Raw genomic sequence first — 26,246 nt, 5'->3', positions numbered from 1 at the left:
CCAGGTCCGGATTATTAAAACCGGGTTTATGTTCAGAGGCTCCAGGTCCGGATTATTAAAACCGGGTTTATGTTCAGAGGCTCCAGGTCCGGATTATTAAAACCGGGTTTATGTTCAGAGTAACAGGAGGATCTGTTGAACATTAAGACTCATCAGCTGATCCATCATGTTGGTCAGGGATGGGAAAGAAGCCATCGGTTCTGGTTCTGGTTCTGGTTCTGCAGATGTGAGTCTGATCTTCTCTGCTGCTGCCTCAGAACATCCTCGTCTATTTTTAGACCACAGTTTAAATATAGATCAGCTGTGAGACGAAGCCGAGCGCAGCTTCACTCCCATCAGATCTGAGCTGCAGCCGATTCTACCGGACCCGGCCAGGGGGTTCTACCGGACCCGGCCAGGCGGTTCTACCGGACCCGGTGAGGAGGATGAGGGTCAGGAGAAACAGGGGACTGAAGGTCTGGAGTAGTGACCCACCAGAACCACATGAAGAACCCGGAGAACCTGGAGAACAGGGCCTGGTCCTAGAACCTCCCTGACTCTCAACCAAAGGTCCGGTCAGAACTCAGAGAGGAACCGTTTTATCTTTTCTGCAGAAACTGTCTGACTGCTGTTAAAGATCATTTATTGTTCGTTAAAACGGTTTAATGTTTAACTGAAGTTTGGCTTCAAATGTTAATAAAACTAAAAGGTTTGGATTTCTCATGAAGGGACAACAAAATGATTTCAATTAAATCTGAGAGGAGGAACAAAACTGACATCTGAATGAAAAGTTTTAACGACTCTGAAGAGACGGCTGACAGGTCAGTGAGATTCACGGCGGCCATCTTGCTAGGTGCTACCCGTTAACTCATGCTGCTGTTTGCTGTCATCAGTCTAAAAACACCTAAAAGCAGATTTATTTGACTTTAATTAACAAGATGTGAAAACAGGAGCCGCTCCCCGAACCGTCCAGCAAATATTTCATCTTTTATTAACAGCTGATGAAACGAGCTTCACACCAAAATAACAACAAACTTCATAAAATAACTGGAAATAAACTCAGTGATTAAATTACAGAGTCCTGTAAGTCCAGTCAGGTCTCCTTCAAATAATTAAACTGTTAGAAAGTCACGCTTATTTAAAACAGATTTTACCCAAAAAATAAGAAAAAACATCATTTATGATTGGAGTCAAGATGGCCGCCTCAGCAAACACAAACATGGCTGACGGTGGGAGTTTGACGTCTTTCTGCTGAGAGGAAAATAATCTGCCGTGAACGGGTCATAAACTTTAAAATCAACCAGAAACACTTTAAATGTTTATTTTATTACAGATGTTTTAAAGTTTCAGCTCATTCAGGACTTTTTAGGTTTTTTAAACTTATTTTTAACATAAAAATAAAATTTAAATGTTAGAAACGCCTCGATGATCTGCAGCGGCTCCATTTTCTGCTTTAAGCTTTTATTTTGATATTTAGCTTCAATAATTCAGTTTTTTAAGCAGATTATCTGTAATTATTCTTGATTTCTTTGATCTGAAACTACATAAATGTTTATATTTGCTGTTTTCTAAGAACTGAACAAACTAAATGAGTTGTTTTTTTCTTTTATTGCTTTGATTTGATGCAGATCTTCTGCAGACGGGACGGGTCCAGCTGACGACACCAGAACCGCAGCAGAACCGGGTCGCTCCGACCCGCAGAGATGATGTCATGGCTTCTGAAACACAGCTGCATTGAGCCGCTCGAAATCAGGACGATGGATTTGACCTTTGACCTCCGTTGTTCAGATAAACGATTGTTTTTCTGTTTGTTTCCCAACAAAGAGGTTTTAATGAGTTCAGCTTTAAATGTTATTTAAAGAAATTTTACTCTTAAATAACATCGGATTAATTAATTTAAATTAAAGCTAATACATCGTTCAGGATAACTTTCAGGTAATTTATTATTATCTTAACAACGACTCTCAGCTGAATAAATATTAAATGTTTGTTGTTTATCAGACAGTCGTTAAGAAATGTGACCTTTGAACCCGTCAGCTTCTTCTGTTTCCTTAAAGTCTCATTAAAAACATTTAAACTTCCTGTTAGTAGGAGAGAAATTTAATTTGTAGATTTTCTCTTTGCTGCAGTTTAAAAAAAACATGATTTAATTTCTCATAATTTGGATTTTCTGATTTAAATTAAAACATGTTTGTTAGGAAACACGAAACATCAAGTTGGTTTAATAAAAACAACAAACTGGTTCATCACATTCCCTCAGTTTTATCCCTAAAATGTATTTTATTTAAACACAGTTTGATTTTTAACTTTTACTCTTGTTTCATTTCAATTAAAACTGCAGGTTTCATGAAGTTTAAGACACCAGATTTCCTGCAGATAAACAGGAAGTGATGTAATAATGACTCAGAGCTCCATCGACTGAATTTCAACGTTTTTCCTTCTCTTTTCTCTGAGCTACCAACACCAAATATTTCCACTTTTAGAAGTTTAACACGAGGACGGAGAACTTTAAATCTGTGAAAACAGGAAGAAGCTGCTAGTTTCCACTAAAACCCGTTAAATGTTGAATCAGAGGGACGTTTAGAGTCCAAACATTGTTGGTTTTGGTGCCAGAAAACCTCAGACGAGCACCCAGGATGAATCCTAGAAGGCGGCCATCTGGGTTCTAATGAGAACACACTGAATTAATGAGCAGCTTCTTCCAGATGGACCGGGTCGAGCTGCTGCTGCAGCCTCCAAAGCTCCAGAAACGGGCCTGACCCGGGTCTCTGCTTTGACCTCAGGGTCAGCGTCCCCGGGTTGGACAGTTGGACGGTTCTAATGGTCACACCTGTAAGTCCAGCCTAAACAACAACCAGGTGTTGTCTTTAATGACTGAACTTCAGCCTGAAGCAGAACCTTTAGGTCAGGAGGAGGATTTATAAAAACAGGAAGTTCAATGAAGTTTTATCTCAGTAATCTTCATCATGTTCTTTCTGTGACGTCATCACCGCTGGTCTATCGTTTTACAGGTTAATGTGTCTCACACCGGAACATGACCACCATCATCATCATCATCATGAATGCAAACATGAAGATGATCAAACTTTAAACTCCTGAAGGTTCTGGAGCTGAAGCTTCAGGTCCAAAGAGAAGTTTGACCCAAATAAATCCAACTTTTCACTTCATAAATGAGCCTCAAAGCACCAAAAAGGATATAAATACAGCAACGATCCTAAAAGCTGCTCAGAACAGATCAAATCAGGCAAAAACAAACAATGAACATCACAGAACTTCAGCCTCTGAGCTGCCAGAACCCGGGCCATAACCAGGTCCAAACTCACCCAGACCGCTGACCTCCTGCCGGCTGTTCAGGCGGTTCCGCTCGTCAGCGATGGCCTTCAGCATCTGCTGCAGGGAGCCGTCCAGCTCTCCGTTCTCCTCCTCCGAGGGCCCGACAGCCTTACACAACCCGGGGAAGGACGCCATCTCCGGGCTGGGATCATGACAGTCCGGGCTGACACCGACCGACGGTACCGGGTCGCGGCAGCTAACGGACGAACGGCTGGAAGGAGGACGAGAGGGCAGCGGGCGCCGATGGTTTCCCGCCGGTCCTGCTCTGCTTTATCCCGGGGAAGACTCCGAGCCCGGCACCGAGAAACTGCTGGAGGTCGGAACCGGCGTCGCTCCGCTGTGTTGCCCGGGAACAGCGCGGGCAGGTCGGTGTGCTGAGGCAGACTCTGGTCCCTCTGTTGTTCGGATCAACTGGAAACACCCCTTTCACTTCCGGTAACACGAGGTCCTTAAAGAGACAGGGCAGCTAAACCGCGCGCTCCCCCACCGCGAAGCCGGAGCACGGAGAGGTGTTACACAGAAATCCGTCCCACGGCACATCCGGTGACCCGGGAGGCCCGCCAAACCGCCTGAATAAAAATAAAAATAAATAAAAATACTAACCTTCCAAGTCCCAATCTTCCCAAAGTTATTAGGTTGCTTTTGAGGATTTGTAGGACCTCATCTTAAAAACACTGCTTTCAAACAATTAGTTGTTAATAAATAAAACATTTTTAAATTAAAAAATAAAGCCAGTTATCCTGTGAAAGGACAAGTTTAGGTGTGGAGCCAACAGCTAAAAAAATAAAATAAAATACAAAATTTATTTATATCTTTTAAATTAAGTCACATTTATAACAAAGATCATTTTAAAGTTAACAGCTAATTAAAAAAATCATGTTATCAAGTAAAAATAAATTAAGTTAAGAAAGTGGCAAAAAAGAAATTAAAATAAAAACACATTTTGTGACCAGGATGTTTAATGTTTTGTGACTGTACTGCTCCAGCAGGTGTAATTTATTATTTATTTTTTGCAGAACATATATTTCCAGTTTTATTGTTTGAGACTTAGCTTATTTCTCTACAGACATTACTGCAATCAGAAAAACTTATTTATCAACAAAACAGACAGTAAACATCGGTAAATATTAGTTATTATAGTAAATATTATCACAGTCTGCGGCGCCTCCATGTTGGTCGGAAACGGTCACTTCTTCTTCGTGGGGGACAAAATCCAACAGAACCTCAGCAAACCCCGCCCGCCCAGACGGCGCCTCAGCGCCGGCGGACACGGCTCGTTCAACCGAGCGCACCCTAACTTTTCAGACAAAGGATGACGTCATGCTGCGCGCGCTTCTGACGCTGACGTCAGGGAGACCGGAAAGAAAAAGGGCTTTTAATTACTGCATGAATTCATAATTACATTTTGGATGGAGAAATACAGATGCAGCAGGAAGTGAAGGTGCTAAAAGCAGAAAGGAGCGCAGACAGAAAATTACCAGCTAAATATAAATAAATATTAATAAACATTATGGGATATAACTATTTATTACAGACTAAAAATGTCTAACATTAGACAGTTATTATAAATGAAGAAAATAAGCTTATTAGTAGACTGGAGGTCAGGAGGGTAAAATCAAACTTATAAAAAGCAAAGGTAGAATATTAAATCCGTTGTTTAATTTTAAGTTTTATGAAACCATAATTTGTTTATAATTAGCCCTAAACAAACCTGCAGATCAGCCAGAGTGTGTTTGAACAAATAAACATGAAACAAACTAATGAAAACATGTTTGTGCTGCAGGTGGAGGATCCAACAGCAGACCACTACAGGAGGCGGAGTCTGTACGGCAGCCAATCAGGAGGAAGCCTGAATGAGTAAATGTTGCTGCACCTGAGCCAGGTGAGGCACCTGTTCCTCACCCCTCCCATCAGCTTTTACTGCAGCTGTCACTCAGCAGACATTCAGCTTCCTGTGGTGTCAGTTCGCCTCCAAACAGATTCATTTAAGGTTTGTTTCTCTTTTTAAAGCTGACCAGCAAAAACAACCCAAAGGCACTTTTTTATTCCCACTTTTTAAAAGCAGCAGCTGCGAGGAAACGATGGAACGTCGATGCGTTCTGCTTTTCTGACGGCGACGCTGACGTTCTCCATCCTGTTCACAGGTTCGAAGGAAGGAGCTTCTGTCAGGAAAACAACTTTCAGCTCCTCGTTTTGGACCCTTTTTATTTGAGCTAACGAGCCCGTTCACCTGGCGTACAGAAACACCTGCAGCTTTTATTGATCAGATGAATCCTCGCCGGACGTCGGCCGCTTGTCCTCCGGTCGGAGGTCTGCGGAGGACCGGAGGACGGCCCGCCGGATCTGCGATCGGGCCGATGGGGTCGTAGCGGGGGCGGGGCAGCAGGCCGTGAGGGAGGTGTGGCCTCTGGTCGTACTCGCCGCCGATGATCCCCGGCAGCGGAGGGAAGAGTGGGCGGGGCACAGGCGAGATGATGTCACGGCGGGGGAATGGCGGCAGAAAGAGGTGACGTGCAGCACGGCGGCGTTCAGAGCGGCTTTTGTACGCCATCTTGTAGAGCTGGAAGGAAACCAATCAAACAACAGGAGTCACTAAACGCCTCTTCTTCTTCTTCTTCTTTAAAAAAAGCATTTCCTGCTGATCAAGGAGAATATTTATCTGATTAAACCAGTTTTACAATCATGAGTCCAGTGTTCCTGATATCTGCAGATCTATTCATGTTTTTATTATAATTAGTTTAATTTTCATTCAGAGATTTAAAGTTGATTAAATGGTTCTTAAAGCTTCACCTCCTTCCAGTCCGTGTCTCTGGATCTGCTACCGTCTGCAAACAAACAAACGTTTATTTACCTTCATTTCACACAAAATGTAGAGAATTAACCTTTTATTAAATTAAATGAAATAAAAAATTAAACATCTGATGCATCAGAAACTTTTAACTCAGGAGGAAATTTAATCTAAGAGTTTATTTAAGGAAATAAAAACATTTAAAGTGTTGAAATGATGTCAAATCCTTGATTTTCATTCGTTAAAGTTATTAGCTTTTAGCTAGCCTGTCGCTACATTTAGCTTTTGGCCGCTTTTAGCTAAAATTACCTCTAACCTTCAGCTCGTGTTCGGCTTCTTTTAGCTTCAGCATCTCAGTTTCAGTTTCAGTGAAATGTTATTTAAAGCTTAAATTCAAGAGTTTTGCTCCGAGTTAAAGGAATAAATCAACCTTTTCATTCTAACGACGTCGGATCGAACGTCTCACCTGTGAAGTCCCGGCGGTACAGGTGTCTCCACAGCATGGAGTCGGCGGCGGCGGCGTTGAAGTGTCGGCTGACGGCGGACAGTCTGACCACGGAGCGGACGTCCAGCAGGCGGAGGACTCGGAGGAGGAGCTCCGGAGGAAGAACGGACAGACCGAACGCCATCGGCAGAGCCATCGCTGGAAACACAACACGGCATCAAGAACACGTCGCCCGATCCCGGAGAACGTTTAACTTCTCCTGCCGTCCAGAGACGATTTAAATCAGAGTTTAATTTGGTTTGTTACCAAACAGCTGAGGACAAACGCTGGCGCCCTCAGGTGGTTAAAAACATCAACAACAAGCAGCTAAAAGGACCAGTTTATAAGAAAAACAAACAACAAAATGTTTTTAAATCAGAAATAATTCAACCTGAACTCTGAAACTCAAACTATTTGAACCAAATTAACGTTTGAAATGACATCCAGGCGTAAACTTACTTCCTTTCCTTTTTGGATCAACAGCTTGATTTAAACCAACCAAAGGACAGATGTTTAAATAAAACATTTCTTTGTATTTCTGACTCGACTCATGTTCAAACGGAGCTGAAGTGGTTACCGTGTCTGGCGGTGGCGATCAGCGGGTACGCCAGCTGGTCTTTAAAGCTCTGAGACAGTTTCTTCAGCTTCCTGAAGGCTGCAGCTGCACTTCCTCCTGAACGTTAACACAGACAGTCAGAAAGTCCCGAACAAACGCAGCGAAAGCTGCGGCCGGCCGGCGGCTCTACCTGTCCACCTGTCCGTCACGTAGCCCGAGGGCTCCAGCTGCAGTTTCCGAACCGTGTCGACGGTTTCTGTCACCTTCAGAGTCACTACAGACAGACAGAGAAAACCCATTCAGAGCAGCTGAGGGGTCAGATCAGCCTGACATCATGAAGCGAGGCGGAGGATGGCGGACTTGCCGTTGATGACGAGCAGCAGGCCCATGCTCACAGCCACCACGGAGATCCGGCTGCTCCCGCACAGAGGATGGGAATACTGCAGCCTGCAGACTCCGGCTGCGGACCTCCACCCAGCAGGCATCTCCTCCGGCTTCAGCTCGCTGCCCTGAACACACGACAGGAACGTGACTCGCCTGAAACCGGCTCTGACCGTGGAGCTCCGTGTTCCGCAGCTTCACCTGAGGAGGGGTGAACCCAGTCTCCAGCATCAGGAGGTGCACGGCCACCATGACGGCCTCGTCGGGACTGCTGACCCGGGCCGAGTGGTACAGGAGCTCCAGAGAGAGCGGAGCCTGACCGTCCTCTGCCTCGCTGCACAGCATCGGCTCCCAGACCGCCGCCGCCGCCGCCGCCGCCTCCTGTTCGCCGCAGGTCTGCAGGGGCTCCATCAGCGCCGCCGGACCGCCATCACTGCTGCTGCTCGGTTGCTGGACAGAGAAACAGAACCACGCCTCAAATGAAACCACATCATCAGCTGATAAACACAGATTATTGTTTTCTTTTCCACAATAAAAACAAACAAAAAAATCAGCTTCAGAACAGAAGCTAAAAGAATGGAAAGTTAAACCTAAGATAAAATGAACAAAAAACTAAAGAAATCAAAATGGTAGCTAAAAACAGCAGAACGAGCTGCAGTTTATTTCTCACACAGCAGGAAAACTCAGTTTATTCTCTGATTATTATTATTTTTATGGAAACTTATAAAATGAGCTGCTTGTCAAAGCTGTGAGACAGGAAGAAGACACCACAGAGATTTAATAACCCGCCTGAACGCCTCGCTGACAAACCACTTTTATTTTGCTGCTTGTTGTTTATAAAACTGAGACGTTTTTCAGGTTTCTGAAAGAAACTTTGTTCAACTGAAAACTAAAACATTCAGCCGTTTTCTCTTTAAACGCTTCTCCTTTTCAGGTCGCGAGGAGACGGTTTGTGTCTCCTGTGTGAGGGACAGAGGACACCTGGACGGGTGTCCTGTCCATCACAGGGACACACCTGGGGACAGTTTAGTTAACGTGTTGGACTAAAAGAAAAGGACTAAACTACGACCTCCGTGTTCTTTATTGGACATTTATTATTTGAGGAAAACAAAGTTCTTGTTTTGTTGACTGTTTATCCTAAATTAGAAAATGTTTTTACATTAAATGAGTTTGTTTCACAGCAGCAAAACGAGCTGATATTTTACTGATCAGAGATTAAATCCTAACTGAAAGTAGGTTTTAGGAGAATTTACTAATTAAACATCAGAGGTGTTAAAGTTTGAGATAAACTCTCTGCAGATGTTTGAATTTCACCGACTATAAAACGAGGCTCTGCTTTCTGAAGGAGTCTGATCACCTCTGACCTCTGACCTGACCTCACCTGACAGGCGGTCCCGTCGGCGGCCTGCTGGACGCCGGTGGTCGTCTCTGGGGTTGCCGTGGCGACCGGCGGAGGCTGAGGCGGCAGCAGGACACAGATGAGATCCCCGGACACGACGCCGCAGGAGGACAGGGTCTGACCGGAGTCTGACAGCAGCTCGGAGCCGTTCAGAGACAAACTGAACTCTGTGCTGACGCTGAAAGGAAGGAGACGAACGATGAGCTCAGCGTGCGCCGCGTCACGCTCACGACAAATGAATCCATCCTGAGGTCTGACCTGAGACCGTGAGAGGACAGCAGCGTCTGCTTAATGAGGTCCGACAGCTCCTGCAGGGTGGCGTCTCCACCCGGTACCTCCACCCTGCTGGTGAGACGGTTGATCCGAACTCGCAGCTTCATGCTGAGGAGAAAAACATCTTCATGATCACATGACCTGCACCAAACTTCCCCCAGTCTTCCTCCAATTTAAACCTTGGTGAGGACAATAAAAATCCTGATTTTGTTTAAATGAAAGCAAAAACCTGTCGGATCAGTCCTGAATGATCAGAGCCTCTCAGTCTTTCTGCAGCATCATCAATAAAACCTTCAACCATCAATTAAAGCTTCTGAATAACAGGAACATTTCACCTCTCTGACAAGGAAATTATATCACTTTATTTATTCTGTAATAATATTCGGAGTTTGGTTCAAAGAATTATCTTCTACAAACAGACCAAACTTCATATTTATTTCTTATCGTTTTACAGCCTGTTAGCTTAAAGCTACCGAAGCATCTAAACTTCGGACTTTTTAACAAATAGTTTCCTGAAAATTAAAAACGAGTTTAACACAAAACAAATTAATGTTTTTATAAATGACTTAAACGCGACAGAAAGTGTTGCTAAAACTCAGATTTCGTTTTCGTTTCAGGTCGTTGACCAACGTCTCTGAGGGAAGTTGCTGCGTAACGCCAGCTAACAACTAACTAACTAACTGACCTGGTTAGTTAGTTAGTTAGTTTAACCAGCGGTTTGTCAGCAGAAAGCAACAGCAGCTAAAGTCAACCAGAGAAACACTCACATTATGCTCTAACCCGCTGCTTTCATGTCGATTTCTCTGGAAACACAAACCTGCGGCTGCACAAAGCCACCGGAAGTCCCAGACTGCTCAACTTCCGGTTCAGATTTTCAAAGTAAAACTCACCGGGACAAACTTCCTGAAAATTGAAATCAAAATTAGACAAATACAAAATAAAAGCAACGAACTTAAAATATATGTGTTTGTTTTTTATTTTATGTACTAATATATATTAAAAAACTGTCTGTAAGATGTGATTATAGTAAAGTTTTACTGTTGTTATTTTAATATCTGTCATAGTGGTGATATTTAGTGTTTTTGTTTTTAAAGGTTTGAGAGCCACTGTGTTACAGGAAGTTAAAAAACATATCAGCAGAAACTGGAATCAGTAAATGTTAGTTTACAAAACAAGTAAAATGTGTAAATCAAATATGTCAGCTGAAATGTATTAAATGTTGTTAACCAGAGGACATGTTCATTTAGAGTCCTGATTCAGTGGCAGGATTCGGATCATTAACTCAGGCTCTGTCTTTTTATTTATTTATTGAATTATTTTCTTTTATAAAAAGATTCTGGATAGTTTGGGGTTACTGTATTAGAAATACATTGATTCTTTTACTGTGATTTACTTAACTTTCCTCTTTTCTTTGTATTTACTCTGCACCTTTTTCAACAATTAACTTGTTAGATCAAACTTTTTCCAGCCTTGCTGAGTTGGTTTTCTTATAGTCAAATAATATCCTAAAAAGCCTTTTATTTATATTAATTATGTTTGAGTTTGCAATCATTTGATTAAAATTGATGAACCTGTCTCTTCATTCCACTTTTAAGAAAACTATTTTCATTTGGGCAAATATAATAAATAATATTTTACAGTACAGTCTGTTTGCTCCACTGAGTCTTTAATGCAATCTGTGCAAATAAACATTTCTTGTAGAGAAAAAGGTTTGAACTTGAAGTGTTTAAAATATAACAGAGCTTCATCCCGGATCGTTCTGGACTCTCATCTTCAGTCCTGTTATCAGTACTGAGATTACAGTTATTAATAACTGAATAATAAAATGCATGCAAAACTAGAAACTTGTTTAATGAATGTAGTTTATATAATATATTCAGAAACTCACTAATGGTACACCTGCGATTAACTATGATTTATTTTTAATTCTGCAGCTTTAAAACCTCTCAGGTTTATGTTTCTGATCAGCACAGATGATGTGAAGGAGAGGAGGGCTTTTGTCTTCCTGGCACCTGTAGATATTTTCCAGGTTAATTGATCAACACTTTTTGTTTTTTTCATTTTGATAAAAATCCACCTAGAAATTCCTGTTTTCCATCAGAGCCAGGTAAAGGTTCCTCTGCTCAACCATGTCCTGCAGCCTGAAGTCATCAGCTGGACATGCAGACACATCACTGTGTCCAGAATGGACAAATTACCCATCAGCCTCTGCTTCTGCACTTATTGCAGTCGCAGCGCCATTTTAATCCTTCTTCTTTTGACTCAGCCATCACCTCATCAGTTGACCTAACAATACATATATATTCACCTCATTTTGATTTATTATTTTGACTCTCAGTGACTGTAGTGGCTGTCCGCTTTTTGGCGCTCTTTTCCCAGGTTGGGTGATACCAAGTGTTGTGGAGGGGGAGCAGAATAATTAACATGCTACTAACTTGAATGAATGAAGAAAATAAATAAGTTATTCGTGTAAGATGCTTTTTTACATAACAAAACGATGTAATTTGTAATTTTATTAAAATAAAAACTGACTGGATCAGATTATTGGGGGGGGGGGTTCATCCCTTCGGGCGCAGGGCTGAAATGTAGGCCACGCCCATCTGCTGTGTGGGCCCACCCGTCCTTATAAATTAACGTGAGAAAGGACAATCGGCTCCTTTTTTTACCATCAGTATCAACTTTCACCGACCAAAGAGCAGAAGATGTCCACCTCCAGCACCATCCGCCTGTGTCCCACCTGCCAGACCGGCTACATCCTGGGCTTTGACCGGCATGATGTCTGCGAGGGATGCCTAGGTCCCCGCCACGCCACCTTCTCCCTAACACCTCAGTCCTCCTGCCGCTCCTGTGAGCTCCTCTCACCGGAGGAGAAGCAGAGGAGAGCAGCCTTTTGGCAGGAGGACACCATCACCTCCATCAAGGCGGAGCCGCGCTGGGGATCGGATGGTCCCGCCGGCGAAGATGACGTCAGTGATGCTAGTGGCAGCCTGGGGAGCATCATGACGAAACCAGGACCGCCTAGCGAATGCTCAGCCGCCTCTGGTCTTCTGAAGTCAGCGACCACTCCGCTCCCAGCTGTCGGCGCTCTCCTCCTGGAACTTCCCGCCATCATCCAGGAGGCCGCCAGCGCCAAAGGCCTCCCCGTGCCCCTCCCTCCCCCGCCCCGATCGGATGATCTGGCGGGAAGGTTTGGCTCTGCCCCAGCTCGTCGCCCTGACCCCATCTGGCCCTGCTTCCCAGCTGTGACGTCACGCTGGGGCGAGGCTGCAGCTGGGCCCGGCAAACTGAAGGCGCCCGTCTCCACCTTCACCTCCATCACCAGAGTGGAGGGGTTCACCGAGCGGAGGTTTCCCTCGGTTCCCCCCCTCGAGCCGAGCCTTGCGGAGGTTTTTGGGGCAAACACGTCCAGGATGGACCAGCGGCCTGTCCCCCCAGGCAGACACCATCAGCTGATCATGAACTTTACCAACAGGGCCCATCAGTGTTCCTTCCAGTCGGCCGCAGCAACCAATAACATCGCCCTGTTGGCTTTCAGCATCTCCAAGAGGCTGGAGGGAGCAGACCTGCCGCAGGACCTGAAGAGCTCCCTCTGTAAAGCCGCCGACACCATCCTCAACCTGTGCGCGGCCTCGGTGGTGTGTTCCTCCCGCATCGTCGCCTGGATGACCATGGTCCAGAGGGCCACCTGGCTCCGCCTCTCTCCATCCATGCCCGACAACCTACAGAAGGACCTGCTGGAAGGCCCCATCACCCCAGATGCGCTGTTCGGAGACAACTTCCAGACCGTCCTTCAGAAGGCGCAGAGGATCGGGGAGGTCTCAGAGATGATCCGCCACCGGGTGGCGCCACAGCCCGACTTCCGCTCCTCCGGCCGCTGGAGGGACCGCCGTGCCCAGCGGCAGCAGCAAAGACGCTCCACAGCTGCAGCGGCTTCCCGCTCCTCCTCCCACCTCCTCCTCCACCAGGGAGCCTCAGCAGCTCCTCCCCAGCCGCCGGGACCACGGAGGAGACAGCCCAGAAAATAAATCCATGTCTGTGTTTCTTGTGTTGAAAAAATGTTTTGAAATAAAACAATAAAAATCTCTCAAAGGGCTGATTCCTGTCAGATCATCTGATTTCACAGCAGCTGTCAGCTAAAATTAAGACCCTAACGTTTCTACAGATGTGTATGTTTTGTTTTGACAGTATTTAGTTAAAATATTTTTGTTTTAATGTCTAAATAACCCGAAACCAGAAAACTGCCAGACTGTCTTCAATTACGTCCGCATAACGTGTTTAAACCTCAGGTCCTCAGGGCTTATCTTCAGTTTCTGAAATATCAGTCAATATGTCTGGAAGAGGGAAGGGAGGTAAAGGTCTCGGCAAAGGAGGCGCCAAGCGGCACCGGAAGGTCCTCCGTGATAACATCCAGGGAATCACTAAGCCCGCCATCCGCCGCCTGGCCCGCCGCGGCGGAGTCAAGCGTATCTCCGGCTTGATCTACGAGGAGACCCGCGGTGTGCTCAAGGTTTTCCTGGAGAATGTCATCCGGGACGCTGTCACCTACACCGAGCACGCCAAGAGGAAGACCGTCACCGCCATGGACGTGGTGTACGCCCTGAAGAGGCAGGGCAGAACCCTCTACGGGTTCGGAGGTTAAACCGTCCAGAACCATCAAAACCCAAAGGCTCTTTTAAGAGCCACCCACACTTCTGATGAGATGATTCCTGGTTTTATTATATATGAAGATTTACCTGAATTCCTGATCCTTTTTCTCATTCTGGAATACTTAAATAATTTCTGTATTCTCAGCAATAAAACTCAAAAGTAAATTTGATCTCTTTTATAGGATAAATGTGGAAAACTAAATATTCTAATTAGGAAAGAAAAAATCAAAGATTGAGCATGCATAAAATTCTTTAAAAGCTGATCTCATTTACTTAAATCTCATTTACTTGTTGAAATAATTGTTTGTTACCCAATTGTGTTAACCCTTACAAATCATGTCTAAAACTAAACCGATTGAGTCACAGAAACATTTTTTTATTCAGTGTTTTATTCCAGTTTAGTAAAAAAGAACCCCAGGTGGTCAAAGCTAATCACCAATTCACAAACTTACTCCCTGATTGCCTTTTATATCAGAAAACAGAAAAATATCAGAAAACTATATAATGAAACTATATTGTAAAAGTAAAAAATCACACTGAACTTCACATTATTATTAGTAATATATATTAGATATATTTTTATTATTGTATATTATTAATATTAAGGGGTCCGTTGCAGCTTATACACATTTTAACATCTAAATCGATAATAAATAATGGACGTTTTAATACTAAAAATGTGTGAAAAGGTCTTTTGTTCATTCTTCATCTGACGGCTCTGATTGGTCGGTTTGAATTCCAACCGTCACTTGTCTGGCGGTGAGGTCACGTGCTCCTCTCTGACCAATCAGATCGAAAGCTTCTGGCGCGGCCTATAAAAACCCCGCAGCTCTCGTTTTGTCTTATCCACTAGTCTCCAGGAGAACTCAGCGGAACCTAACATGGCCAGAACCAAGCAGACCGCCAGGAAGTCCACTGGAGGCAAAGCCCCCAGGAAGCAGCTCGCCACCAAGGCCGCCCGGAAGAGCGCCCCGGCCACCGGCGGAGTGAAGAAACCTCACCGCTACAGGCCCGGGACCGTGGCTCTCAGGGAGATCCGCCGCTACCAGAAGTCCACCGAGCTGCTCATCCGGAAGCTGCCCTTCCAGCGCCTGGTCCGCGAGATCGCCCAGGACTTCAAGACCGACCTGCGCTTCCAGAGCTCTGCAGTCATGGCTCTGCAGGAGGCCAGCGAGGCTTACCTGGTGGGGCTCTTCGAGGACACCAACCTGTGCGCCATCCACGCTAAGAGGGTCACCATCATGCCCAAAGACATCCAGCTGGCCCGCAGGATCCGCGGAGAGAGGGCTTAAACTTAGCCGGGTTTAGAGACACAAAACGGCTCTTTTCAGAGCCACACACCTCCTCTACTGAGCTCAGTTTGCTTTACATGTTGCGCATAAAAACATTTATTCTAAATAAAACTAAAGCAAATCGATACCGCTATAAATGACTAAGTTTTCTGAAAGCTTTATTGGTCTTGTTCTGAGCAGTTCGGCTTTTAACACAGACGTTTATTATTAAACTCTTTTAAACTTAACTCTATTTTTCTTTTTTTTTTTTCTGTTAGCCATTAAGCATTACATAATCAAGCTCTGTTCCATTAATGTATCTGTTGTTCTCATTTTCCAATTGAAATGCCTTTTTTCTCTCGTGAGACCTTATTAGCAGGTTTGATTATTATTTGTGTAAAAATTATGTACATTTTCATAGCCAAGTAATAATCAGCTCCTAGTTTTATTATATTTTGGTATGTGTTTGGTACTTATTATTTACATCAGTTTGTCTTTACAGAAACCACACACACACACACACACGGCTAATAAGTCTTAAAATGAGTAAACATCTTACAATCTGAAAGAAGGTGAGTCATTCTTTACATTTTTATATAATAAACACATACCTGCTAACTTTATTTATTAAACTTTATTAAATGTTTTAATGACCTGAACCAACTGCAATAAAATCTTCAATTAATTTTAAAACTTTTACAGCTGTCCCTTTTCTTTTAAACTCCTTTAATAACTTGAATACATCTTTTTTGTTGTCTTTCTTTTTAATAATTTATAGTAATTCTTACCTTTTATCATGTAGATTTTATGAAAGAAAATATTTTTTCTAAATAAAAGCTACAATGATCTAATTCGAATCTAAAAGGGAAGTATGTTATATTATTTTTATTATTTGTTTGGGTGTAAATTAGTAATTCTGATGAATAATAATATTTTATCTAAAGTCTTCTAAATGAGAGAAAAGGCGCATTTTAAACCTTTATTATTATATGATGTTTTCGTTTAAAACAGACCAAGAATAACTGAAAGGCGGTTTATTGTGAAAAATAAACTAAATAAACTATATTATTTGCTCTGGGTGTCTTATTTTGTAGTTTCCGCTCAGTGCAGGGCGGAAGTCTCGTGCGAACTGCATGAACATGACGCACTCGTCTCTGATTGGTCGCTCGCCCTCCCGCTGAACCTGGCCAATCAGCGACCAGATGAGACATATAAACAGCGCCTCTCCGCAGCTGAGCGTCGTCACCCAACTCTCTGTGTGAAACTTTGATTCAAACCAACCAACATGTCTGGACGTGGAAAGACCGGCGGTAAAGCCCGAGCCAAGGCCAAGACCCGCTCCTCTCGTGCCGGACTTCAGTTCCCGGTGGGTCGAGTCCACAGGCTGCTGAGGAAGGGGAACTACGCTGAGCGCGTCGGCGCCGGAGCTCCCGTCTACCTGGCGGCGGTGCTCGAATACCTGACGGCCGAGATCCTGGAGTTGGCGGGAAACGCCGCTCGCGACAACAAGAAGACCAGGATCATCCCCCGCCACCTGCAGCTAGCCGTCCGCAACGACGAGGAGCTCAACAAGCTGCTGGGAGGCGTCACCATCGCTCAGGGTGGAGTTCTGCCTAACATCCAGGCGGTGTTGCTGCCCAAGAAGACCGAGAAGCCCGCCAAGGCCAAGTAGACCCGAGGGCTTCCAAACTCAACAAAGGCTCTTTTAAGAGCCACCCACACCTCCTTAAAAAGCTGGGTTCTTTAATTATTGTGATGTAATTAAACTGACCTTTCAGTTCTGAGGTTAATTAAACTTTAAACTGACTGCAGGTGTACCGTGCTGGATACTATGGTATCGATCCGATACAAAACAAATACAGGTTCAGCATTATCGATACTTAAAGATTAATATCACCAAACTTTGACCTTTTTTTTATTGTTTGTTGCTTTTAAAATATTTTGTTAAAATAAAGTTTAGACAAGTTTATGAGTGTACATAAATTAATTCAATAGGAAATTTACTATGATAAACAGAAAAACAAAACATTTGTTCACATTTCTTTCCTAAATAAAGTAAAAATACTGAGCAAATCAAACACTTCCTGGAGGTAGAGTTGAACTACAGTGCACTCCAAGGACCTTTCATTATGGCAGGTTGGTGGGCGGGGCTTGCTGAAGCTACCTGGCTTCACTGAGTCACGTAAAGTATCGATCTGACACAAATACCGACTTGGTATCGATACCGTCGACATTATGGATCGATCCGCGCAGCTCTAAAACTAAACATCACGAACCTTTAGTTTCATGTAGTTTAAATCTGTGTGAAGATTAAAACTATAAACTTATAAATTCTTGACTGTTTCTAGTTTCTTGTTAAAGTGGAGCTTTTACTTTTTTAACATAAAACTGAGTGTTTTAAACCCCCCAAAATAACTGAAAAGGATGACCTGCAGATCTCTGCAGGTTTAATTGATCAGATAATTATCAGTATTGTTTTCCAGATTTCTGCCCAGGTCCCTCTTGAAAGTGAGATCTTGATCTAAAAGCGGTTTACGTAGTTAAATAAATAAATACATTAAGTACATTAAGAGATGTTTCAGTACAGATCATACAAGATTGTAAAAGGAAAAAAACTTGTATAAATGAAATTTAAAGTAGTCTTTTTGAGAACTAGCTGCTTTTTTTATTAAATAAGGTGGTGAACTAGTCCGACAAATAATCTGAATTCTGCAGTAATGCACAGACTGCTGCTGACCTCGGAGTCAAATAATTTCTGCAATAAAAGTAATTTTTTTTTAACAGGCCTAACCTGTAAATGTATTAGTTTTACAAAATAAGAGACCTGTTGTTGTAAAGTTTAATACTCACCTTTTTTTAAATACAAAACAAAATGAAAACAGATATCCACTGTGGACGTTTAATAAACCCTGAATTATTGAGGTAAGATTGATGAAGTTTAACATTTAAAAACAAAAGCTGTTCTTTTCCTCTAAGTGAACAAAAAGATGGAGCTCAGGGCAGATTTAAAGTCTGCAGGACTAATAAAGTAAAGGATATATCTGGAAAAAGGTTCTTGTGTTCCGTCCAACAGGCCACCGTGATGAAGAACTGCAGATCCACTCATCCTCCTCGTCCTGAAGCTGCCCTGTGGGCCGGCTGAAGGCAGGAACTCTGCTGAGGTTCTGTTTGAGGTTCTGTCGGTCTTCAGAGCTGGTTTCTGTTTTCAGCTTCTATAGATCTGTTTCAACACAAATCAATGAACAGCTTCTGTTTCTGCTCCGAAGTGACCGTGTACTAATACTTCAGTGTTTCTGTCTGACCTTATACTAATACTTCAGTACTTTCTGTCTGACCTTATACTAATACTTCAGTACTTTCTGTCTGACCTTATACTAATACTTCAGTACTTTCTGTCTGACCTTATACTAATACTTCAGAGGTTGACCTTTGACCTGTCTCCATCTGTGAAGGCTTCAGCTTCTGCAGCAGCTTCCAGCTCACAGCTTCTTCATTCATTTCCAGTGGAGAACAAACAGAAAGTTTACTAACTAAAGTGTGAGAACACACAGAGAACCCTGAGAGGAGTCCTTACAGGATCCCTTCTACAGGGAACGGAACTGAAAGGACTCCTGTAGAACCCAGTTTGTCTCTCTTTTTATTTTGGTTCCAGCTGCAGTGATTCATGTTCTCCCTGATGGCTGAACATAAACCCAGTTGTCTCTCAGGTCAGGAAACCAGCAGAACCAGAACTCCAGGATGGTTTGAGGAGCTTTCTCCCTCCAGGTCTCTGTCCAGAGTGTCTCAGACAGAACCGGTTTCGGGACCCAGATTTCCTCCAACAGCTCCAGGACCCCCAGGTCAGAGGAATCTGTGTCCCCTTGAATTCAGGACTCCTTTCAAATGTCCCTCACTGATGTAAAATTAGGGCCTTTGCCAAAAACTGACTGAATGTCTTTATAGTATAGTTAAAGCTAATTTCAAAATAAAAGTCTCTGAACCTCTTTGTGGGGACCTGGCTCCTGGATGAGTCTGATCTGTTAGGGGTTTATAAAGGAACCCAGATAAAAGTGAGTTCTTCAGAGGAACATAAAGTCCCTTCTTTGATTGTATTGCCCAAAGACACTGTGGCACGCTGCAGAGTCTGGGGTTTGAATCCACAAACCTCTGACTGATTTACCACAGGGTCGAAACATGAACTGAATGTTCTAAACGTATTTCACTTTATTGTGAAGTCTGCAGAGGATTTATTTATTTAAAAACAGGGCAGGATGGATGTTCAGTAAACAGAAACATTATTTAATGTATCTGCATAATTTACACATACTTGGAAATAAAGGCACAAAAGTGATGCTTCGAGGCTGAACAACCTGTTTCTGTTTTCTTGTCTTTATTGGAAATTAGAAACATTTATAATTATTTTGTTACAGATGAGAAGAGCCACCATCCATCCATCCAATAAATTTATTAACTGTGTTGATGAAATTACCTGGCCAGTTTTAGTTTTTATTTTGAAAGCTCACGTCATTAACCGGAAACAGATCACTCTGTGAGGATAACTTCTGTGCGGAAGTAGAAAACTGGCATGCGGGTTGTCTTCTCTTACGTCCGCGGGCCCTGTTTAAACATGGCTACTCGCTGCTCGGGAATCAGTGTGAGCTGTCTCAGTCTGTCTCAACAACATGTCTGGAAGAGGGAAGGGAGGTAAAGGTCTCGGCAAAGGAGGCGCCAAGCGGCACCGGAAGGTCCTCCGTGATAACATCCAGGGAATCACTAAGCCCGCCATCCGCCGCCTGGCCCGCCGCGGCGGAGTCAAGCGTATCTCCGGCTTGATCTACGAGGAGACCCGCGGTGTGCTCAAGGTTTTCCTGGAGAATGTCATCCGGGACGCTGTCACCTACACCGAGCACGCCAAGAGGAAGACCGTCACCGCCATGGACGTGGTGTACGCCCTGAAGAGGCAGGGCAGAACCCTCTACGGGTTCGGAGGTTAAACCGTCCAGAACCATCAAAACCCAAAGGCTCTTTTAAGAGCCACCCACACTTCTGATGAGATGATTCCTTTTATAAAATTTCATATTATTAATACCCCCTCATACTGCTATTAATAAAATGTTGACTTCCGGGAATGTTATCACTGCTCTAAGAAAACTAAAGATCTTTAAATATTTTGTTTAAAGCCTAAAGGAGTTGCATGTTCACTGAAATCTTTAGATTATTTTATACATCATCTTATTACTTATACACGACGAACACGCTGTTTGACGGAAATGAGCTATACCGGGTAATTTTTTGATGAGTGGTTCTGATTGGTCGGTTTGATTTTTGTTTAGCGGCAATGTCACGTGTTCCGCTCAGACCAATCAGATCTTAGGCTTCTGGCGCGCATCAGCCGCCTCACTTCCACAGTCTGCTCTGTAGAGTCCAACCTTTCACTAATTCTGTTTAATTATAGCGGAGTAGTTTCTAAAACCCAACAGTGCAAAGCAGCAGCACCCCTACTTCCTGTATCAACACTATTTAAACTGTATTTATTGTATAAAGTCTGTATTAATTCTAGCTGCTGGTGGACGGATTTGAATGAAAGTCTTTGTTGGTCAAATATCTACAAATGATTCATTCTACGTCAAGATGGCGGCCGCTGCTAATCTGCCTTGGTTAAAATAAACTGTCATGGCGGTCCATCAAAACAGTTTCACCTTCAATATTTGACAAATATTTCACTGTTTAACTTCAGTCACTCAGTTATAAACACAATATTCTGTGTCAATATTCTGTAAGGAGGGTCAAATTTAGTGTTAGGACAAGTTAGCTGCGAATTAGTAAGTTAGCTGTGGCAGCCATCTTGAATCAGCCAATAATGATGCCATTAAAGGCCACTGAGTGGTATATTTTACTAACAGAAACACTTACAGATGATTCACTGAAAACAACAAAGTTTATTAAATAGTTTTTGTTGGAACGATCATAAACGTTTCAGGGTTTTAACGAGGTAGCGATCCTGTTTGGACTAGCCTGTAGCTCATCAGTGTAGTCTGGACTGACTGGGACTGAGACTCATTGGGTCATCAGGACCGGCTCAGATTAACCTGAATTAATAAAGTTTACTGAGTTAACCAGCTCTACTCAGCAGACAACAAATTAGTCAGAAAATGTGGTCTAAATCATGGATTTCCTTTAATAAACATGATTATTAAAACTAAACATGTTTATACTGAAATACTTGATGCATAATTAGTTTGCCTGGGGGGGGGGGGGGGGGGGTTCTGTATAAAAAAAAAGAAATTAAGGAGTTATAATCACATTAAAGGTGGTTTTAAAGTTAATAACCTTCTGAGCACCAGGAGAAACGTATTTCTGTTCATTAATTTCATGTAAAAAATGTTTTTTTTCTGCTGCAGGAATCAGGAACATTTGATGCTGGATTAAATCCTGATATAAATTATAGAATTAACCAGCTTCAGTTAAATGTTAATAATATTGTTCTTTAATTGTTGTTGTTGTTGTTGTTGTTGTTGTTTTGGAGGAGACAGTCAACATGTAGTTTGTTTACACTTTGCAGTGATAATTATTTACCTAATCTTTCTCAAAAAAGGAGAAAAATTATTTAAAATGTCCATCGTGAGTTCATTCATTGATCTTCATGTCCTGCTCTAAGAAAATCATTAAAGTTGTTTATTTTCATCTTTACTTTTAGACTCAAAGGAAGATGAAGGCAGGATCATCATCATCATCATCACATTTATTATACGACATAATAATCATCATTTCTCTGGATGAACATAAACACTGATGTTCTGAAATAAGGGTTTGTCTTTTTGTTTCCTTCAGAATTCTTATTTCTTACTGATAATAAAAGTAAATTTTAAATCAGAAAAAAAGAAATCCAAGAAACTTTTAAAAACTCTGAGTTCTGATTATTTTATACAGATGATCTATGGCAGCTTTAACTTCAGTTTACCTGCCAATAAGTTTAATTAAAGTAAAATTAGATTTTAAATTTAATTCACTTAATGACCAGAGTTAATGGATGTTGGCTTTCAGTAACTGAGTCATTTAATTAAATGTTTCAGATCAGAGAATTAAACCATCTGAACTGAGACTTTCTTCAGTTTTTAACAGTTTTTTTAACTAAAACAGGAAAAAACTTTACTTTACTAAAGAAACAACCTCTGCAGTTTATTTGCCTTATTTTCTAATTATATTTCCATCTTTATCTTTAATAATTCCAAAATATTTGCTTTGAAGTTTTTTTTATTTTCGATTTATTTTTTTAACCTTAGTTTTTTTTGTAGATATTATGATATATTATATATAAATATTTTATTTTATAATTATCATAAAATAATTTGTTCGAAAGTACATTTGTGGCTTTAAAAATGGAATAACTTCCTGTTCTAAAGGAAATACACATACAGAATATGTTTTATATTATATATTTTTTAAGAATATTTAGTTCCTATAGTTCATGCTACAGTATGGATTTTATCAGGATTCACAATCTATTTTTTTGTTTGTTTGTTTGTTTTTAACCTTTTTTTGAATTTTACTTGTTTACTTCCAATTACAGAAATGTTGGAAAGTTACGGATTAAATTAGTAATTCTGATGAATAATAATATTTTATCTAAAGTCTTCTAAATGAGAGAAAAGGCGCATTTTAAACCTTTATTATTATATGATGTTTTCGTTTAAAACAGACCAAGAATAACTGAAAGGCGGTTTATTGTGAAAAATAAACTAAATAAACTATATTATTTGCTCTGGGTGTCTTATTTTGTAGTTTCCGCTCAGTGCAGGGCGGAAGTCTCGTGCGAACTGCATGAACATGACGCACTCGTCTCTGATTGGTCGCTCGCCCTCCCGCTGAACCTGGCCAATCAGCGACCAGATGAGACATATAAACAGCGCCTCTCCGCAGCTGAGCGTCGTCACCCAACTCTCTGTGTGAAACTTTGATTCAAACCAACCAACATGTCTGGACGTGGAAAGACCGGCGGTAAAGCCCGAGCCAAGGCCAAGACCCGCTCCTCTCGTGCCGGACTTCAGTTCCCGGTGGGTCGAGTCCACAGGCTGCTGAGGAAGGGGAACTACGCTGAGCGCGTCGGCGCCGGAGCTCCCGTCTACCTGGCGGCGGTGCTCGAATACCTGACGGCCGAGATCCTGGAGTTGGCGGGAAACGCCGCTCGCGACAACAAGAAGACCAGGATCATCCCCCGCCACCTGCAGCTAGCCGTCCGCAACGACGAGGAGCTCAACAAGCTGCTGGGAGGCGTCACCATCGCTCAGGGTGGAGTTCTGCCTAACATCCAGGCGGTGTTGCTGCCCAAGAAGACCGAGAAGCCCGCCAAGGCCAAGTAGACCCGAGGGCTTCCAAACTCAACAAAGGCTCTTTTAAGAGCCACCCACACCTCCTTAAAAAGCTGGGTTCTTCATTAAAAAGTAGAAAAAAGTAAATGTTCTATTTAAACGTTCTGTACCAAAAAGATCAATTTAATGTTTTTGAATACCAGCATCCTCTAATCTCTGCAGAGAAACGAGTACAGGAGTCTTTTCATAAAATAAGGGGAATGGTTGAGAACAATCCCCAAGAATCCACAGAACGAGTTGGTTCAGCAGCATGTGGGAATGGATTTGTTAAATAATAATTAGCACAAACTGTTCTACAATTCATATCATAACTACAATTATAAATGATTATGAATCAGATTTTTATTAAGTACATATGTAAATCTTCATATAGCAAAGAATTGGTGTTAAGATATGTGATACAAATCAACCACATGGGTTTTTACTTTTCCTGGCTTTAACACAAAGCTTAAATTCTTACTTAAATTCAGTCAAAGCTTCTTATCCATTCTCATCCATCTCACACTGTGGGATTGAACCTACAAACCCTTTGGTTTCTAGGATTATTAAAGGTACAGAGTTAATCAGGATCTTGATAACAAATGTGAGGTCTGTCTTTCAAAATAAATGTTCAAACTGAAAACAAATACAACAGATGTAAGTGATTTATTCTGCGGCCCGGTTCCAAATGACCCACGGACGGGTACCGGTTTGGGGACCTCTGCATTAGAGGACATTTATTTTGTTTTGAAAGCTCACGTCATTAACCGGAAACAGATCACTCTGTGAGGATAACTTCTGTGCGGAAGTAGAAAACTGGCATGCGGGTTGTCTTCTCTTACGTCCGCGGGCCCTGTTTAAACATGGCTACTCGCTGCTCGGGAATCAGTGTGAGCTGTCTCAGTCTGTCTCAACAACATGTCTGGAAGAGGGAAGGGAGGTAAAGGTCTCGGCAAAGGAGGCGCCAAGCGGCACCGGAAGGTCCTCCGTGATAACATCCAGGGAATCACTAAGCCCGCCATCCGCCGCCTGGCCCGCCGCGGCGGAGTCAAGCGTATCTCCGGCTTGATCTACGAGGAGACCCGCGGTGTGCTCAAGGTTTTCCTGGAGAATGTCATCCGGGACGCTGTCACCTACACCGAGCACGCCAAGAGGAAGACCGTCACCGCCATGGACGTGGTGTACGCCCTGAAGAGGCAGGGCAGAACCCTCTACGGGTTCGGAGGTTAAACCGTCCAGAACCATCAAAACCCAAAGGCTCTTTTAAGAGCCACCCACACTTCTGATGAGATGATTCCTGGTTTTATTATATATGAAGATTTACCTGAATTCCTGATCCTTTTTCTCATTCTGGAATACTTAAATAATTTCTGTATTCTCAGCAATAAAACTCAAAAGTAAATTTGATCTCTTTTATAGGATAAATGTGGAAAACTAAATATTCTAATTAGGAAAGAAAAAATCAAAGATTGAGCATGCATAAAATTCTTTAAAAGCTGATCTCATTTACTTAAATCTCATTTACTTGTTGAAATAATTGTTTGTTACCCAATTGTGTTAACCCTTACAAATCATGTCTAAAACTAAACCGATTGAGTCACAGAAACATTTTTTTATTCAGTGTTTTATTCCAGTTTAGTAAAAAAGAACCCCAGGTGGTCAAAGCTAATCACCAATTCACAAACTTACTCCCTGATTGCCTTTTATATCAGAAAACAGAAAAATATCAGAAAACTATATAATGAAACTATATTGTAAAAGTAAAAAATCACACTGAACTTCACATTATTATTAGTAATATATATTAGATATATTTTTATTATTGTATATTATTAATATTAAGGGGTCCGTTGCAGCTTATACACATTTTAACATCTAAATCGATAATAAATAATGGACGTTTTAATACTAAAAATGTGTGAAAAGGTCTTTTGTTCATTCTTCATCTGACGGCTCTGATTGGTCGGTTTGAATTCCAACCGTCACTTGTCTGGCGGTGAGGTCACGTGCTCCTCTCTGACCAATCAGATCGAAAGCTTCTGGCGCGGCCTATAAAAACCCCGCAGCTCTCGTTTTGTCTTATCCACTAGTCTCCAGGAGAACTCAGCGGAACCTAACATGGCCAGAACCAAGCAGACCGCCAGGAAGTCCACTGGAGGCAAAGCCCCCAGGAAGCAGCTCGCCACCAAGGCCGCCCGGAAGAGCGCCCCGGCCACCGGCGGAGTGAAGAAACCTCACCGCTACAGGCCCGGGACCGTGGCTCTCAGGGAGATCCGCCGCTACCAGAAGTCCACCGAGCTGCTCATCCGGAAGCTGCCCTTCCAGCGCCTGGTCCGCGAGATCGCCCAGGACTTCAAGACCGACCTGCGCTTCCAGAGCTCGGCCGTCATGGCTCTGCAGGAGGCCAGCGAGGCTTACCTGGTGGGGCTCTTCGAGGACACCAACCTGTGCGCCATCCACGCTAAGAGGGTCACCATCATGCCCAAAGACATCCAGCTGGCCCGCAGGATCCGCGGAGAGAGGGCTTAAACTTAGCCGGGTTTAGAGACACAAAACGGCTCTTTTCAGAGCCACACACCTCCTCTACTGAGCTCAGTTTCTACAGGAATAATGTTACCGGTTTAAAAATAAAGTTTACATAAAGGATGACCCTGACGTGAATATAAAGGAACAAATACAAAGAGGTTAAACTGCTCTGAAAAGAGTAAACAAACATGTTACGAGAACCAGCTAACTCAAACTGTTTTAATTATAGTCCTGCTGCTCAGCCCTGAATGAAACTGGTCAAAATAAACCTGTTTCTTCTTCC

At 42.7% G+C, this 26,246-nt stretch overlaps 6 protein-coding genes across 7 annotated transcripts in view; 4 read left to right on the top strand and 2 right to left on the bottom strand.

Moving 5' to 3' along the window:
* The window catches only part of kiaa0930 (KIAA0930 ortholog), a 13,500-nt gene extending 9,758 nt beyond the window's left edge, over nt 1–3,742 (bottom strand). The window contains exon 1 of one of the 2 annotated variants that reach the window (XM_025002330.2): nt 3,303–3,742. In XM_025002330.2, coding sequence (XP_024858098.1) covers nt 3,303–3,447 — 145 coding nt within the window. In that variant the 5' untranslated portion in view covers nt 3,448–3,742. The remainder of the gene's footprint in view (nt 1–3,302) is intronic. The other variant, XM_017439426.3, reaches the window with a different exon arrangement.
* A 590-nt stretch (nt 3,743–4,332) lies between these two features.
* Nucleotides 4,333–10,080, bottom strand: fbxo7 (F-box protein 7). The gene is made up of 10 exons (XM_017439428.3): nt 9,961–10,080; nt 9,179–9,301; nt 8,903–9,098; nt 7,723–7,971; nt 7,505–7,649; nt 7,331–7,414; nt 7,162–7,257; nt 6,567–6,743; nt 6,103–6,137; nt 4,333–5,872 (listed from the first exon to the last, which is right to left on the bottom strand). The coding sequence occupies exons 2-10, from the start codon at nt 9,298–9,300 to the stop codon at nt 5,576–5,578; spliced, it is 1,401 nt and encodes a 466-aa protein (XP_017294917.1). The 5' UTR covers nt 9,301; nt 9,961–10,080; the 3' UTR covers nt 4,333–5,575.
* A 3,440-nt stretch (nt 10,081–13,520) lies between these two features.
* Nucleotides 13,521–20,159, top strand: zgc:163040 (uncharacterized protein LOC100038789 homolog). Its single transcript, XM_025002328.2, has 3 exons — nt 13,521–13,819; nt 14,669–15,051; nt 19,749–20,159. The coding sequence occupies exons 1-3, from the start codon at nt 13,521–13,523 to the stop codon at nt 20,081–20,083; spliced, it is 1,017 nt and encodes a 338-aa protein (XP_024858096.1). The 3' UTR covers nt 20,084–20,159.
* On the top strand, nt 16,338–16,860 carry LOC108249822 (histone H2A). The gene has a single exon (XM_017439448.3). It carries the CDS (start codon nt 16,396–16,398, stop codon nt 16,780–16,782), a length of 387 nt encoding a protein of 128 aa, XP_017294937.1. The 5' UTR covers nt 16,338–16,395; the 3' UTR covers nt 16,783–16,860.
* A 2,844-nt stretch (nt 20,160–23,003) lies between the features above and the next one.
* LOC108249821 (histone H2A) lies at nt 23,004–24,084 on the top strand. Its single transcript, XM_017439447.3, has one exon. It carries the CDS (start codon nt 23,063–23,065, stop codon nt 23,447–23,449), a length of 387 nt encoding a protein of 128 aa, XP_017294936.1. The 5' UTR covers nt 23,004–23,062; the 3' UTR covers nt 23,450–24,084.
* A 232-nt stretch (nt 24,085–24,316) lies between these two features.
* LOC108249815 (histone H3-like) lies at nt 24,317–26,208 on the top strand. Its single transcript, XM_025002329.2, has 2 exons — nt 24,317–24,654; nt 25,504–26,208. Exons 1-2 carry the CDS (start codon nt 24,356–24,358, stop codon nt 25,964–25,966), a joined length of 762 nt encoding a protein of 253 aa, XP_024858097.1. The 5' UTR covers nt 24,317–24,355; the 3' UTR covers nt 25,967–26,208.
* The last annotated feature ends 38 nt before the right edge of the window (nt 26,209–26,246 follow it).

This window comes from Kryptolebias marmoratus, linkage group LG18 (genome assembly GCF_001649575.2).
Source record: "Kryptolebias marmoratus isolate JLee-2015 linkage group LG18, ASM164957v2, whole genome shotgun sequence".
Taxonomy (NCBI): domain Eukaryota; kingdom Metazoa; phylum Chordata; class Actinopteri; order Cyprinodontiformes; family Rivulidae; genus Kryptolebias; species Kryptolebias marmoratus.
The sequence above is the reverse complement of the archived record's forward strand: the minus strand, read 5'-3'. Positions and strand labels throughout refer to the sequence as shown.